Genomic DNA, 17976 nt, shown 5'->3' on the forward strand with positions numbered 1-17976 from the left:
TCAGACAAGGCACACAGATGACTGACCTCTCTCTGCTCCACAACATCTGGGGCTTGGCAGGGATGGTCTTTGGCTGGGGACCGGAATCACCTGGAGGAGTCTTTACTCGAATGTCTAGGGTTTGGTGCTAGCTGGTGGGTGGGACCGCAGCTAAAGCCATCAGCTGGAACACCCAGACATGGCCTCTCCTCGAGGCAGAGACCCTCACAGCATGGCAGCCTCAGAGTAACTGGACTTCTACACAGTGGCTCAGGGCTCCAGAGTCTCCCATATTCTTAAAACACTTTCCAACTAATCCGAGCCCACAGCTCCTCCTCACCACAAAAGAAGGAATATACTAATAAGCATCAAGTGTTTTTCACATACCTTCTTAATTCTTATAAGATCCCAGGCAAAGCAAGCATTGTCATCTTTCACAAAAAGAGAAAGATGAAATTTAAGTTTAGAGACATGCCAATAATTATACAGATAGTAAAGGGACAAAGTCACATTCAAACTCAGAATCACAATGAAGATCAAGCTTGCAAATATATGCATCTAAATATTTTTTCTCTAATTCCAGGGTAAAGGTTTTCGGTAACTAGATTTTTCGTATCAGCTAACCATTAAAAAGTTGTATTTCTTTTGCTCCTAGACTTGAAACAAATTTGTCACAATGTTTTTAATTTACCTATTTGGAAATACATGCACATACTGCAAAAATTGAAAACTGAAAATACAGTGCAAAGTCAAGTATGTCATCTGTCATCTGCCCAGTTCATATCCCTGATTAACATGTAACCACTTGTGCATCCTCCAATTCTTAATGCAATTGAACATTTTATTGTCACCTACACACCCACACACACACCTTTCCCCTACAAAACATAACTCATCTGCATCACTTAGCTATTCTAAGGGATCAGTAGGGTGCTTCCTTTTTCATGGCTGCAGTGACTAACCTTGAGCATAAGGCATTTTGTGTATGCAAATCCCAGAAGCAGGATTTTTAAATACGATATATACATTTGTATTTAACAGCTGTTGCCAAATTATCCTAAGTATAATTACACTCTCAATGTTAATATTGGTTTCCTTGTAACTTCAATAACGTAATAATGAGTATCAAGTTTCTAGGCTCTGGTCAATCAAACGAGGAAAAAATATATCTTTGAGTGGTCTTTGTGTATATCTTTTACTGAAGATGAGGTCAAGCAACTTTCCATGTATTTAAAAGTTATTTGATTTCCCGTTCCTGTGAATTGTCTGCCCTCAGGTCTTGCCAACTCCTCAACTGTGTTTTTGGCCTTTCTCTCACATTAATTTCTAGCATCTCTTTCTATATTAGCATGGTTATTCTGTTGTCTACAAAATGAATTGTAAATATTTCTTCCCAGTTTCTCATTTGACTTCATTTCTGTTAGTATTTTATATGTGAAAATTCTTGGTTTTTATATAAAGTAACTTTTCTTTCATGGCTTCTAGATTGAGTCATAATTAAGCAGATCTCCAGTGCAGAATTAAAGAAATATATATAAGAAAAATTAACAACTTTATATCTCTTTAAGCTTTATTTAAAATATTTCTAAATTTACTGAATGGTTGCAAAGATGGCCTAAAGAGTTCCCATATACTTTCTTCATAAAAGAACTCCAGTTAATAAATTCAGAAATTAAAGAACTAAACACCCCTATTTTTCAACTTCTAAAAAACACTGGATCAAGGCAGTCACCAAGGACTACTAAAATCTGTAACTGAAAGGCTGGTGAGAAACTCTTAAATGGACAAATTGGGCTGATAACACCTAAAGTCGATCCATTTTAACATCACAGAATGACAGACAACCAGATATTTAGCTGCTTACCAATGGAAAAATACACCACCAACCATGAAGCATTCTTGACTAAATTTAAGAGTCAGTGTGGTGAGAGGGAGGCAGGGAGTTGTTGCTCAGTTGCCAACTCATGTCCGATTCTTTGGGACCCAGGGACTGCAGCACACCAGGCTTCACTGTCCCTCACCATCTCCCAGAGTTTGCCCAAGTTCACATCCATTGAATCTGTGATGCCATCCAACTATCTCATCCTCTGCTACCCTCTTCTCCTTTGGCCTTCAATCCTTCCCAGCACCAGGGTCTTTTCCAGTGAGTCAGGTGGTCAAAGTACTGCAGCTTCAGCTTCAGCATCAGTCCATCCAATGAGTGTTAAAGGTTGAGTTCCTTTAAGATTGACTGGTTTAATCTCCTTGCTGTCCAAGGGACTCTCAAGAATCTTCTCCAGCACCACAATTCAAAAGCATCAATTCTTCAGCACTCTGCCTTCTTTATGGGCCAGCTCTCACATTAGTACATGACTACTGGAAAGACCATAGCTTTGACTATACAGATCTTTGTCAGCAAAGTGATGTCTCTGCTTTTTACCACACATCATCTAATTTCATGGCTGCAGTAACCATCAGTAGTGATTTTAGAGCCCAAGAAGAGGAAATCTGTCACTGCTTCCACCTTTTCCCCTTCTATTTGCCATGAAGTGATGGGACCAGCAACAGAAGCAACAGTTACAACTGGACATGGAACAACAGACTGGTTCCAAATAGGAAAAGGAGTACGTCAAGGCTGTATATTATCACCCTACTTATTTAACTTATATGCAGAGTACATCGTGAGAAACACTGGGCTGGAGGAAGCACAAGCTGGAATCAAGATTGCCGGGAGAAATATCAATAACCTCAGATATACAGATGACACCACCCTTATGGCAGAAAGTGAAGAACTAAAGAGCCTCTTGATGAAAGTGAAAGAGGAGAGTGAAAAGGTTGGCTTAAAGCTCAACATTTAGAAAACTAAGATCATGGCATCTGGTCCCATGACTTCATGGCAAATAGATGGGGAAACAGTGGAAACAGTGCCAGACTTTATTTTTCTGGGCTCCAAAATCACTGCAGATGGTAATTGCAGTCATGAAATTAAAAGATGCTTACTCCTTGGAAGGAAAGTTATGACCAACCTAGACAGCATATTAAAAAACAGAGACATTACTTTGCCAACAAAGGTCTGTCTAGTCAAGGCTATGGTTTTTCCAGTGGTTATGTATGGATGTGAGAGTTGGACTATGAAGAAAGCTGAGCGCAGAACAATTGATGCTTTTGAACTGTGGAGTTGGAGAAGACTCTTGAGAGTCCCTTGGACTGCAAGGAGATCAGTCCAGTGTTCACTGGAAGGACTGATGTTGAAGCTGAAACTCCAGTACTTTGGCCACCTGATGCGAAGAGATGACTCATTGGAAAAGACCCTAATGCTGGGAAAGATTGAGGGCAGGAGGAGAAGGGGACAGAGGATGAGATGGTTGGATGGCATCACCAACTCCATGGACATGGGTTTGGGTGGACTCCAGGAGTTGGTGATGGACAGGGAGGCCTGGCGTGCTGCGGTTCACAGGGTCACAAAGAGTCGGACATGACTGAGTGACTGAACTGAACTGAACTGATGGGACCAGATGCCATGATCTTAGTTTTTTTCATATTGAGTTTTAAGCCAGGCTTTTCACTCTCCTCTTTCACCCTCATCAAGAGGCTCTTTGGTTCCTCTTCACTTTCTGCCATTAGAGTGGTATCATCTGCATATCTGAGATTTTTGGTATTTCTCCCAGCAATCTTGATTCCAGCTTGTAACTCATCCAACCCAGCATTTTGCATGATGTGCTCTGCGTGCAAGTGCAAGTGAAAGTCGCTCAGTCGTGTCCAACTCTTTGCAACCTATGGACTATATGGTCCATGGAATTCTCCAGGCCAGAATACTGGAGTGGATAGCCTTTCCCTTCTCCAGGGAATCTTCCCAACCCAGGGATCGAACCAAGGTCTCCTGCATTACAAGCAGATTCTTTACCAGATGACCCACAAGGGAAGCCCAAGAATACTGGAGTGGGTAGCTATCCCTTCTCTAGCAGATCTTCCTGACCCAGGAATTAAACCAGGGTTTCCTGCACTGCAGGTGGATTCTTTACCAACTGAGCTATCAGGGAAGCCCTGTACATGTAACAGGGTGATAATAAACAGCCTTGACATACTTCTTCATCAATTTTGAACCCATCAGTTGTTCCACATAAGGTTCTAACTCTTGCTTCCTGACCCGCATACAGGTTTCTCAGGAGACAGGTAAGATGGTCTTGGTATTTTCATCTCTTTAAGTTTTTCCACAGTTTGTTAAGATCCACACAAAGGCATTATTAGCATAGTCAATGAAACAGAAGTAGATGTTTTTCTGGAATTCCCTTGCTTTCTCTATGATCCAATGAATGCTCCCAATTTTATTTCTGGTTCCTCTGCCTTTTCTAAACCCAGCTTGAACATCTGGAAGTTCTTGGTTCCATTATGCTGAAGCTCAGCTTGAAGGATTTTGAGCATAACCTTACTAGCATGGCAGATGAGTACAACTGTTTGGTAGTCTCAACATTCCTTAGTACTGCCCTTCTTGGGAATTGGGATGAAGACTGACCTTTTCCAGTCCTGTAGCCATGGCTGGGCTTTCCAAATTGGCTGACATATTGAGTGCAGCACTTTGACAACATCATCTTTTAGGATTTTAAATAGCTCTGCTGGAATCCCATGACCTCCACTAGCTTTACTGGCAACAGTGCTTCCTTCCTAAGGCCCACTAGACTTCACACTCCAGGATGTCTGGCTCTAGGTGAGTGACCACACCATCGTGGTTATCTGGGTCATTAAGATCTTTCTTGTACAGTTCTTCCATTTACTCTTGCCATCTCTTCTTGATCTCTTCTGCTTCGATTAGGTCTTTACTGTCTCTATCCTTTATTGAGCCCATCTTTGGATGAAATGTTCCTCTGATACTTCCACTTTTCTTGAAGAGATCGCTAGTCATTCCCTCTGTTGCTTCTAACTCTTTGCATTGTTCATTGAAGAAGGCCTTCTTGTCTCTCCATGCTATTCTCTGGAACTCTCCATTTAGTTGGGTGTACCTTTCCCTTTCTCCCTTGCTTTTCGCTTCTCTTCTTAACTCAGCTCTTTGTAAAGCTTCCTCAGACAACCACTTTGTCTTGCATTTTTTTTCTTTGGGATGGTTTGGTTCACTACCTCCAGTATAACATTATGAACCTCTGTTCGTAGTTCTACAGGCACTCTGTTTACTAGATCTAATCCCCTGAATCTATTTGTCATCTCCACTGTATATTTATTGGGGATTTGATCTAAGTTGCACCTGACTGGCCTAATGGTTTTCCCCACTTTTTTTAGTTTAAGCCTGAACTTTGTTATTAGGAGCTAATGATCTGAGCCATAGTCAGCTCTTGGTCTTGTTTTCGCTGACTGTATACAGCTTCTCCATCTTCAGCTACAAACAATGTAATCAATCTAATTTTGGTATTGACCACTTGGTGATCTCCATGTGAAAAGTCGTCTCGTATTGAAAAAGGGTGTTTGCTATGACCAGGGCATTCTGTTAGCCTTTGCCCTGCTTCATTTTGTACTCCAAGACTAAATTTGCCTCTTACACCAGGTATCTCTTGACTTTCTACTTTTGCATTCCAATTCCCTATGAACAGGACATCTTTTTTTGGCATTAGTTCTAGGAGGTCTTGTAGGTCTTCATAGAACTAATCAACTTCAGCTTCTTTGGCAAGTCTCTAAATCTAACTACTAATATATAAGCAACATAGGAGCTAAACGAACATGTTAAACTATTAGTAAATTATGAGAATATAATAAGCAGAACCCAGGAGGTGGGGAATTCTATAAGACAAATGACTTTGTTTCTTCAACAAATTGTTAGCAGATAAAAAGGAATACCAAACTAAAAAGTTAAAAGAGACATGAAGACATTTATCAGATATAATGTGTGAATCTTATCTGAATCCTTATTCAAACAAAGCAATTTGTAAAGAGACACCTGTGAGAAAAATCAAAGAAATGTTAACAATGGTTAGATATTTGATATTAGCGAATTATTATTTATTTCAAATATGATACTATTTTAAAGTCTTTATATTTTAGAGATACAGTAAAGTCTTTATCAATGAAATGGCATATCTAGGATTTGCTTTAAAATAATTCAGCAGGTGATTCATATTGATGCATGGCAGAAACCAACACACTATTGTAAAGCAATTAGCCTTCAATTAAAACTAAATAAATTTAAAAATAATTTGAAAAAAAAAATAATAATTTGGCAGGGAAGGTATATGACAAGCAGGATGAAGAAAGGCAGATTTCTGTTTGTATTAATGGTTGGGTGATAGGCATATACAAACTCATTATACTATTTTAGTTTTGTATATATTTGAATAGTTCTACAATAATTTAAAAACTGACTGCAATCCTGACATTTTCTAGCAATTTTTCCCCATGAGAATTTTGATGTGCCAGGCAAACAGGTCAGTCACTTCAATCGATTCCCAGTCACTTCAATTAATACCTTGGAATAACATGTTTACTGAATATAAAAAAAGCCATCTCACCAAATAGGTGAGTTTCTACAGGTGCACGACTCCATGAAGGACACAAAGATGTCTAAAGGATGACCTCTGGCATAGAAGTGTTCAGGAGATGCAACAGAAATAACTCCCATGACTTTTTCATAAAGCTAAATCCCCTACATCTTTCTTTAGTGTTTAAAAAAAATCAGCATTTATTGAGCATTTACGCATAGAGCACTGTGCTAGAAGACACACATTAAGAAAGGGTCCTTGTTATTAAGAAATTAATTCAAACATTCATCAAGTTGTCTACATGTGCTGGGCCATCTGCTAGACATTCTAAGGTAAGGACAGACAGTCACTTTTCTTCTAGAAAACTGTGACTCGGGCTTTAATAAAACCAAATTCTAATGAGCAAATGTTCTCTCAACCTTGAGTGTAACAAATTTACCTTGATTCAGACAATCTTTGGACAATCTTTGATTCAGTTCAGTTCAGTTCAGTCGCTCAGTTGTGTCCGACTCTTTGCGACCCCATGAATCACAGCACGCTAGGCCTCCCTGTCCATCACCAACTCCTGGAGTTTACTCAAACCCATGTCCATCAAGTTGGTGATGCCATCCAGCCATTTCATCCTCTGTCATCCCCTTCTCCTCCTGCCCCTGATCCCTCCAAGCATCAGGGTCTTTTCCAGTGAGTCAGCTCTTCACATCAGGTGGCCAAAGTATTGGAGTTTCAGCTTCAACATCAGTCCTTCCAATGAACATCTAGGACTGATCTCCTTTAGGATGGACTGGTTGGATCTCCTTGCAGTCCAAGGGACTCTCAAGAGTCTTCTCCAACTCCACAGTTCAAAAGCATCAATTCTGCGCTCAGCTTTCTTCATAGTCCAACTCTCACATCCATACATGACTACTGGAAAAACCATAGCCTTGACTAGACGGACCTTTGTTGGCAAAGTAATGTCTCTGCTTTTTAATATGCTGTCTAGATTGGTCATAACTTTCCTTCCAAGGAGTAAGCGTCTTTTAATTTCATGGCTGCAATCACCATCTGCAGTGATTGTGGAACCCAAAAAAATAAAGTCTGACACTGTTTCCACTGTTTCCCCATCTATTTGCCATGAAGTGATGGGACCAGATGCCATGATCTTAGTTTTCTGAATGTTGAGCTTTAAGCCAACTTTTTCACTCTCCTCTTTCACTTTCATCAAGAGGCTTTTTAGTTCCTCTTCACTTTTTGCCATACAATCTAAATTATCCCTCAATCTAATTTCCATAAACTCAATGGAGAATGTATAACCATAGGGAACATATTCATTATATTACCTGGAATTATGAATTGTTCATATAATCTTAGATTCATAACCTAGGATTCATCAAAGATTAGATAGTTGCCCTCTCCTGGCAAATTTCATTACTGCAATCTGACTCAACCAAATACTGGACTCAAATTAGGGAGGTATACAGCAATGAGTCAGTGGCGGAATGCCCAGGCATGGAAGTTTCCAGAGCTGGACAAAGAAAATAGAGAAGACACAAAAAGGGAAGAGGAGGAGAAAGGAGGTGATTCAAACAAATCTGTAAATTACTACTGTTGCAATTAAATTGTGAGAGATTATGATGATTATCATTCTCCCAATGCTGATACTTTTCAGATAAAGTGAAAGTGAAAGTCGCATCCGACTCATCGTGAACGCGTGAACTATACAGTCCGTGGAATTCTCAGCCAGAATACTGGAGTGGGTAGCCTTCCCCTTCTCCAGGGAATCTTCCCAACACAGGGATCGAACCCAAGTCTCCCGCATTGCAGGCAGATTCTTTACCAGCTGAGCCACAAGGAAAGCTCAAGACTTGGGTAAGTTCTTTCTATGCTTCAGTTTCCTTACCCCTAAAAATAGGGCTAATATTACCTACCCCATTGGCTTATTGTGAGGATCAATGAGGCAATACATGTAAAGAAGGCACACGGTGTTCAGCACATAGTAATCAGTTGTGTTTGTTGTTATTCAGACATCAGCTCAAGCATCCACACTTTTGATCTCCCAGCACAGATCAAGTTCCTTTGTTAAATGCTCTCACTGAGCTGTGTCCTTTTTATCATTACATTTCTCAGTCTATAATCACACATTCATGTGATTCTACTGAATATTTGATTTAATCCAACAGACTATTCTATGACAGAAGAAACCATACCTGGTTTTACTCAGTCTACTTCCCAGCATTCAGCACAGTGGGTGGTACTCAATGAATAAGTTAAATTCAATTACAAAGTTCCCAGACAGTCTAATGAATAACATCACTTAACACTCGAATAGGCTAAATTGTGTTGAAGATAAGTTGAAATCTAAATCTCAATACCTCAGAGTGTGACCTTGTTTGGAAATAGAGGTAACTGCAAACATCATTAGCTAAATTAAGAAGAGGCATGTGTGCTAAGTTGCTTCAGTCACGTCTGATTTTTTGCAACCCTATGAACTGTAGCCTGCCAGGCTCCTCTGTCCATGGGATTCTCCAGGCAAGAATACTGGAGTGGGTTACTGTGCCCTGCTCCTGGGGATCTTCCTCACCCAGGGATTGAACCCGTGTCTCTTACGTCTCCTGCATTGGCAGGCAAGTTCTCTACCACTAGCACCACAAGGCATACTGGAGTAAAATGGACTCAATTCTACGTGACTGATGTCTTTAAAAAAGGGAAATTTGGACACCAACAGAAGCAGAGATGGGAGTAATGCAGCTGCAAGTTAAGAAACGCCAAGTACTGCCAGCTACCCCCAGAAGCTGGCAAGAGGCAAGGGAAGGATGCCCCTGACTCCCTTCAATTTTCAGAGGGAGTGTGGTCCCACCAATGGCTTGAATTCATACTTCTAGTCTCCAGAACTGTGAGACAGGCTCTGTTGTTTGAACAGTTCAGTCTGTAGTACTTTGATATGGCAGTTCCTTGAAACTAGGACAAGAACCAGTTTGCTTGGTATTTCAAAGTTATGTGTAGTGACTTTTCCTCCCAGGCCAGAAAAAAAAATGTTAATAGCTAATGCGTTTTTAGAAGAAACTAGTAAAACTAGCTTTTCTCCTCCATTCTCAATGACTATACCCTAAAATCCAGTCATATATTTTAACAGTCTTGTTATTTTTTTCTTCTTTAATACCTTTTTCAGCAATACACAGAACTAAGTAATACACTAGAATTCATTAACAAAATGAAAACAAAACTTAGTAGTGAATCGAGATTTAAATGAACTATACACATCCAAAATAGTACCTCTCAATGATGAGGTTAACTTTTCTACAACATACTTTAAAACTTGGACATAAATTCATCTTTTGCCCACAGTATGGGCATAAACTCATCTTTTGCCCACAATATGGGAGGGGATAAAAAATAAGTTGACTTTTTGCCCCCCTTCACATCTTAGAAGTTGTTACAATTCTTAGTTCATCATGGGATTCTGATATGGTAAATCACAGAAGTTTGTGATTAAAAGAAAAAGAAAACCTTTTGTGAGTGCTGGCATATTTCAGTATGAAGTGGCTAAGACTCAATTTTGTGCAAACAGAATATCTAATGCCTGGCTTTATCTTTAGAGAATAGCTGTCATCTTGCAGTGTACATGGTTGAGGCAGAGTGGGGAGACAGTCAGGAAGTCCATCACCTGTGGTACCATCGCCTCCTCCTGCACTATAGGTTCACATGCTTCCCAAATCTGGGGCACTGTCAGCTTGATTTATGAAAACTTCCCTGGCATCCTGGGCAAGACAAGCTAAAATCTATTGCAACTAGAAATGTGACAAAAGAGTCAAGATTCTCGTGTATTTCCGTAAACTCATAAAAAGGACAATTAATGAGACAAGTTATACTCAACCTCTGGTGGATAGTACTATCTAAGGCTTCCCTTGTGGCTCAGCTGGTAAAGAATCCACAGGCAATGTGGGAGACCTGGATTCGATCCCTGGGTTGGAAAGATCTCCTGGAGAAGGGAAAGGCTACCCACTCCAGTATTCTGGCCTGGAATTCCATGGACTGTATAGTCCATGGGATCACAAAGAGTCAGACACCACTGAGCAACTTTCTCTTTCACTCTTAGATGTCCCTGATGACTCAGATGGCAAAGAATCCATCTGCAATGCAGGAGACCCAGGTTCAATCCCTGGGTCAGGAAGATCCCCTGGAGAAGGGAATGACAATCCACTCCAGTATAGCTGCCTGGAGAATTCCATGGACAGAGAAGAGTGGCAGGCTTCAGTCCATAGGGGATCACAAAGGGTCAGACAGGACTGAGTGACTAACACTTTCACTTTCACTATCTAAGAGGTCGTTACCATTTACACCCAGGAGAGGACAGGGGAAGGGAAGAGACAGACACAAAGACATGAAGACCAAAGACCTCAGTGAATAGTAGAACCTCCAATTTAATTAAGGTTCTGAATTTCAGAAATAGTGGAAATACAGGAAATATTTAGAAAGAAGACCTCAGCAAAGTAAAATCTTGAATATGTAAGAGAACTTGAATGTGGTTAAACTCAAATGGAACAGCAATAGGTAAAGGTGAGCTGTCCTGTGATGCTATTCAAAGGACAGCCAGTTCCTGGAAGAGATGCGTTTCTCTTCCAGCCTTCCCTCCACTACAAGCTACAGCCCAGAGGTGAACAACAACCAGGAGACTTACACAACCTTGACACAGCCCCGTTATAGCTGACCACAGAGGCATCCATTAAAAGCTACACACAGGAAAGTAAAGAAAAGTGTACCAGGCAAGGGTCATGAGGATACACTACAGCGCAAGAACTGAAAGACTCCCCAAACACCAGAAACTAGCATCAATCCACTCAAGAGGAACTGAAAAAATAAACAATAATAATTTGGGGAATATAAAGTACAAGTTTATTTAATTTTATATTTTACAATACTTAATTCAACACCAGTAACAGGAATTAATAGAGAGATAAAAGATTTTAAGTATCTTATTTACAAGCATAGAAAAGTGATAGTTTCAAAGAAGTTTGTTTCTATCCAAAATAATCTATATTGGGCATTGAATTATGATCTCTAAAGAAATGAAAATTAGGAATTGGGTAAGAGTGTTTTCTCTATTACTTACTTCTGTATTTTCTATAGATTTAAAGTATCCTTCCTTCTCCCACCTAGGTGGGTCCAAGGCCTGGACCTCCACCCTTTCAGGTTCATTCCTTTAAGTTCAGCATCATCCTTGTCATCCTCTCCTCTGTCTTCTCTTTATGTACCTCTAAGAAATCAACATTAAGTCCTTAAGTATGATCCTCTAGATAGAAGCTTTCAAATTTTTGACCACAATATAAGAAACACATTCTACATATGGAGCTAGTACATACCGCCCGCAGAAAAATATTATACCAATAAACCTACTTGGAAGTTTCTCAAAACATTTACCCTTACTACATATGATAGACTGATTTTTCGCCATTGAACTCCACCTTATTTTAAGGCTGGTGATCCAAGTATTAGGTCAGAACTCAGTCTGAAATGCTTAGTAGAGAAAGTAACACTGACAATACCTTCCTTACTAAGTAGCAACATAAGGAAGCAGATAAGAGATCTGTCTTTAGTCTGCCAGGATTCAAACACCAGCTCAACCACTTGAAGCTGTCAGCCTCTCTGACTCTGCTTCCTTATCATGGGGTAAAAGAACAGTGCTTACCTCAAAAATGAAGGTTAACCAAGACCACACATATAAAGCACTTGGAGCATGAAAAGTATTCAATTAATGGGTATTAATAATTCTTAAATGGTCTGTGAGCTTTTATTGTGGTAAAAGATATACATAACACTCATCATCTTAACCCTTTTAACATGTGCAATTCAGAGGCATTTAGTACACTCACAATGTGTGCAACCATCAAAAATCTATAATATCAGAACACTTTCATCATCCCAAAAGGAAACCTAGAACCCGTTAAGCAGTCTCTCCCCATTTCACTCTCCTGCCCAGGCCCTGTTGGGCAGGGTGATGATTAGATTCTCCCTAATCGGATTTCTCTTCCTAGGTCCACAGACTTTCTAAATAATAAATTAACAATTGACTAGAATCTTTTTCTTAGGTAGAATGAAGTGTTCTTTACAGTCATTAGTTCTATGGCTCATGAAACAAACCTCTACGAGTTATTTAAGTAAATATTTTTGAGACACTTAAGGTAATTCTGTGACTTGCCTAGGAGTCAGAAATTGCTCTCTCTATGAATTCTATTAGGGCAAGATTTCCAAAGCTTGATCAAGTGTGAAGGACATTTTCAGTGTCCACAAGAGGCAGAACGAGTGAGGCCCTGGAAAATGTTTCTACATTACATCGTGGAATATCACTAAATCATAGAATATTTACCAAAGGAAGAATATTTATTCTTCATTCCTTGCATTTTGAAATTCTGTATTCGAGGCTCCAAACGTTTACCAACATTGAGTAAAAAAAGTAAACATGGACACAGAACTAGATACCCATGTCTTGGCTTTAGGATGTACTGTCATTTCCTTTTTGGACCTCACCCCTCTCACACTGATTTCCCACCCTTCCTGGGGGGACTGAGGGGGAGACCAGTGCAAAAATAACTGTTTTTCCCAGAATCAATTAAGGGAGTCACCAAGAAACTTGGTGGGGGAAATAACCTAACCCGGGAGGTAACCTTGCAAAGCAGCTCTGTTATTCTTTGAGAAATGGAGACGGCAGAAGGTTTCTTGGGTCAAAGAAATAAAAGTCACCAAGAGGTACAGAAGATGTGAACTGGAAAACAACGTCCTTAGTCCCACCTGTGTAAGTCAGACCAACACCCCTCACCCAGAAAACAGGCAGCGAAGTCCTCTGCTATTTCCACTCCGACCCTGCACCCTTGCTTTTCAGCCTCCTGGGCAAAAGCCTGACCCTCCCCTGGCGCAGAGAGCACTGGGTCAACCCAGGTCCTTTGGGATGGGGGATGGGGTGTGGGTGATACAGGGACTCCGGGTCTCACTGTCCAGAAAACTTCCCCGACTCCCAGGGAGACGCTTTCCTGCTCTGGGGTTTGCGGAGTGGGGTAGGAAAGGGGGAGAAGGCTTTAAGCAGCAAATTAACCCAAGAAACTTCACACCTCAAACTCCGGGAAAGCCTGTACCCAGAACTATATCCAGTTCTGGGGAAGTCCTGAGCTGGAGTGACCTCGATGTGAACAAAACATAACTATGACTTTCGTAAGAGCCGGGTGCCCTGGCAAGTCAGCGAGAATGAGGGTCCCCGAGGCTTCCCCGGCGCTCCTAACACACGAAGCCAAGACTTCATCCCAGACCTACCAAAAAATGAGACCTCAAAAGCAAGGATGACTTAAGAAGCCATCACTTCCAGGAGCCCAGATGCACGTTCCTCAGGTATCCGGCCCTGGACGTTCAGGCTCCCGCCCGGGGGCGTAAGGAAGCTCGGTAACCGTGGTCCCGCCAGCCGAGGCTGGAGGAGAGGGCTGCGTGCAGCCAGTGGGGAGGACCCCGCGAGGACGGCTACAGACAGGCCCCGGGGGGAGAAGCCGCTGACTCTCCAGGAGTCCAAAATGAGTCCCACCCAGGCCCCTGTCCTTGACCCGTCGCTGGGCCAGGGCCGAGGGCGGGGTTCGGCAAGTGCCAGCATTCGGCTTCCTCCGCCAAGAGTGAGCAACTCCGGAAACTTCCCCGAGCCGGCGCGGAGCTTCCAGCGGCCACCTCCCCCGTAGCCTGCACGCCGGCCGGCCAGCGAGCACACTGACCTGAGATGGTTTCCTGGTAGCCCTTGGTGAAGAACTGCATGGCCGTGGCCGCCCTCCAGGGCGTCTTGATCAGCCCCTGCCGCTCGGGGTCCTCTCCCAGCGAGCGCAGGATGGACGAGTAGGCGGCCGCCAGGTTGGGGAGGTTCAGCTCGTTGTCCTCCTCGCTGCGGGGCCGCTCGCCCTTCCAGCCGTCCGCCGGCTGGGCGCTCTTGCTTTCCGGTCGCGGCGGCTTCTCGGCGGGAGGGCTTGGCCCGGGCCGCGGCGGCTCCCCCTCGAGGAACCCATTGCTGCACCTGGCGCCCCGCGACCTCAGCGTCACCCGCCCCGGACCCTTCTCCATGGAGCCGCCGCTGCTGCTCCGGAAGGACCCTCAGATGCGTGAGGGACTTCAGGTGAACTTCCCGGGCGGGGAGTGGGCTGTGACCCGAGTCACCTGAGGAAGGTAGGCCTCAAGTCAGGAACACGTTCCGAGTCCGGAACAAGCGAGCCAGAAGAGTGCTGCGGCGCCTCCTTTTTATGGGCTGGCGGCTCGGTCGGCGCCGCGGGGCGTTTCTATTGGTCGAGCCTCCTGGCGTCACGGCGCTCACTCCGCCCCGCCCCGCCCCGCCCTCCGCTGGGTGCCCTGGGGGCCGGCTGATGCCGGGAGGACTTTGTCCGAGCCCCACCCGCACCAGCCGGGAGGATTGGATTGGACCCTTTGGCTGTGGCCAGATAAACCAAACCCTAAAGGGGGCTGGTGGCCGGAGCGTGGGGAGGCAAGGTCTGAGTGCCCAGTCAACTCTTCCCTCTTAGGGCAAAGTGGAGGCTGCATGAGAAGTGTTCTGGTCCCCTCGTCCTGTCAAAGATGAGCAAACAGGTGGCCTTGTCCGGGAAAATGTGGGTGTGGAAACCAACTCATACTTTCAGGTTAAGAGAATAATATGAATTGAAACGCTTGATTTCGTTAGTTGAAAATGTGTCCGACGCAGCTGCTTCCTGGCGCTGTCAGGAAGAATGTTACACCAAAGGGCCCTTAAGTGAATCACTATATCTAGGAAGATGGTATTATGTGGTGACCAGAACTTTGACCCTGCAGAAATTGATTAGCAAGCGAAGAAAAACTAGGGCTTTCATCAAAGAACCATTTGCGGTTTGTGGAAACCCAATTGTAGGAATTCGGTGCTGATTATTTTAACAGTGACGTGCTAAGTACCTTTCCCCTGATGTTGCTAGAGATTGTGAAACGTTATTGATCAACTGGACTCTTAACCAGTGACATCTGCTGTGACTGTGTAAGATTTTTTAAATGGACCTTTTTTTCTCATTAGGGGGATTATTTCACAATGCCAAATGTGAGTTTTAAAACATGCATCAAATTAATATTTTATGATTTGCTCCAGAGAGTTTCTTATGCTGAATTTCTAATATATAGACAGATATTTAAAGGTTTAGGATCAGACACTAACAGACACTAGCAGGGAAGTCCTTGGAACTGATATATACTAATAAATTGGCTCAGTCATTATTACTAATTTCTATTTATTGGATGTCTGCTTCAGGCATGGCCCTGTTCTAAATTTTAAGGAAGAAATATGGGAAATACCTAGCCTCCCAGGAACTTTTAGTCTGAAATATTGGTGTAAATGGGGTTTTAAATAATAGTTATTGGACTTCTATATACATTAAATATCAAATTATACTGATCAAGAAATATGAACCTCCCTTGGAAAGCCTCTTTGTCACTCTCCTACTATTTATTGTAAGTGCCCCCCACACCCCTGCAAGATCCTATAATATTTTTTCCCTCTAACTGCTCTGCCCACTGTCCAATGATACTTCCTGGTCAGAATTATCCACTGGGTCTCAAACTATTTCAAGCTGGAGACATTAAAAGATGACCTTGTATTTAACAAATGAAAACAAAGATACCAAGTGAAGTATTTTTTAAATGGAGGGATTCAAAGAAGATGCTGTCCATAAGATTTTTTTTCAGTAGCCCTTGTAAAGATTAATATATTTCCCAAAGCAATTTCTAATGAAATTTTTATCCTAAAAATGAACGTTTTCTTATAAACACTGCCACTAGGCATTAGCACTTTTGTTACCAATTACCAGTACAAGGTCTTTGGATTTTTATATATTTACTTGTAAAATGGAGGCCATGCATTTCAGCCAAATGCCCAAAGGTAATACAAGGAAGCTTTAAAATCACGAACACTATACAAACAGTTTAACAGTGAAATGTAGGTAGTTGGCAGAGATGGTTATCAGTAGAAATGGGAGAAAAGGGAATAAATTAAAAGAGGAGGGCTATATTCCACAGAATTAATTAGTATAAAATGATTCAGCAGTGAAACTATAGGCGTTCACAGCCAGGAATTACAATAGCATTTGTTTTAAACCCAACAAGCGACTCATTTTCATCTTGGACTCAACCTGGGAGTTGTTTTTGTTGTTGTTCAGTCACTCAGTCATGTCTGACTCTGCTATTCTTTGCAACCCCATGGACTGTAGCACGCCAGGTTTCCCTGTCCTTCACTGTCTCCCAGCGTTTGCTCAAACTCATGTCCATTGAGTCAGTGATGCCATCCAACCACCTCATCCTCTGTCGCCCCCTTCTCCTCCTGCCTTCAATCTTTCCTAGCATCAGGGTCTTTTCCAATGAGTCGGCTCTTGTGGCCGACTCATCAGGTGGCCAAAGTACTGGAGTTTCAGTTTCAACATCAGTCCTTCCAATGAATATTCAAGATTGATTTTCTTTAGAATTGACTGGTTTGATCTTCTTGTTGTCTAAGGGACTCTCAAGAGTCTTCTCCAACACCACAGTTTGAAAGCATCAATTCTGTGGTGCTCGGCCTTCTTTATGGTTCAACTCTCACATCTTACGTGACTACTAGAAAAACCATAGCTTTGACTAGACAGACCTTTGTCAACAAAGTGATGTCTAGGAGTTGCCTTCTATCAGAAAGCCAAGGAATTTTTTCCTTTTTAAAATTCTCCCATTTCTAGGGCAGTAGCAAAACAGAGAAGCAAACAAGTGAGACACACGGCACCAGAGGTTGAAAATACCGCAGGGCTACAGACATATGTAGTCACTTGCCAAGGGTAACAGGTAAACTAACATTAGGCATTTGACAATGGTAATTGGAAAAAAGTGAATTTCTCTAAGTGTACTTGATGGAAATTTTTTATTTGAAATCCAAACTTTGGGGGAGATTCTGGATCAGGATGGACATAGATAATAGCAAGATAAAAAAAAAAATAATAAGATGGACACAAGAAAAGTGTCCTTGTTCCGCCCCTAATTTCTAGAAGTTAGCCTATGGAGTCAGTGCAATCCTGAGATGTCTCATTAAATCCCCAAAATGTAGGGAGAAGCAAAGTGAATGGAAGCCCTTACGTTTCTTCTATTCTGAATGAGGAGGAATGGAACAAGAGAGAAAACAGGAGAATGTGAACCCTGAACGGACTTTCTGAGATGGAAGGGAAGGCTTGAGGGCAACCTCACTGAGTTGAGAAGGCCATCTCCAGCCCGACAGTACCTCATAGTGGAAGAATAGACATGCCCCAGACAGTCACCTGTGGTTGCTTGTTGTCGTTTAGATGCTCAGTTGGGTCCAACTCTTTTACAACCCTATGGACAGTAGCCCACCAGGCTCCTCTGTCCTCCAGGCAAGAATACTGCAGTGGGCTGCCATTTCCTTCTCCAGGGGATCTTCCCAACCCAGGGATCAAACTCACGTCTGTTTTGTCTCCCACATTGGCAGACAGGTTCTTTACCAGTAGTGCCACCTGAAAAGCCCAGGACCCTGGTAGAGGATCTTTAATACCATCTCGGAAGAAAGGGCAGATGCTAA

At 42.4% G+C, this 17976-nt stretch overlaps 1 protein-coding gene across 2 annotated transcripts in view; it reads right to left on the minus strand.

Annotated features, from left to right (window-relative positions):
• GCH1 (GTP cyclohydrolase 1) overlaps nucleotides 1-14643 on the minus strand; it is a 52218-nt gene extending 37575 nt beyond the window's left edge. Inside the window, exon 1 of one of the 2 annotated variants that reach the window (XM_065940955.1) lies at nucleotides 14141-14643. In XM_065940955.1, coding sequence (XP_065797027.1) covers nucleotides 14141-14480 — 340 coding nt within the window. In that variant the 5' untranslated portion in view covers nucleotides 14481-14643. The remainder of the gene's footprint in view (nucleotides 1-14140) is intronic. The other variant, XM_065940954.1, reaches the window with a different exon arrangement.
• Nucleotides 14644-17976: the final 3333 nt, after the last annotated feature.

The sequence above is a fragment of the Muntiacus reevesi genome, chromosome 7, assembly GCF_963930625.1.
Source record: "Muntiacus reevesi chromosome 7, mMunRee1.1, whole genome shotgun sequence".
Classification (NCBI taxonomy): Eukaryota; Metazoa; Chordata; class Mammalia; order Artiodactyla; family Cervidae; genus Muntiacus; species Muntiacus reevesi.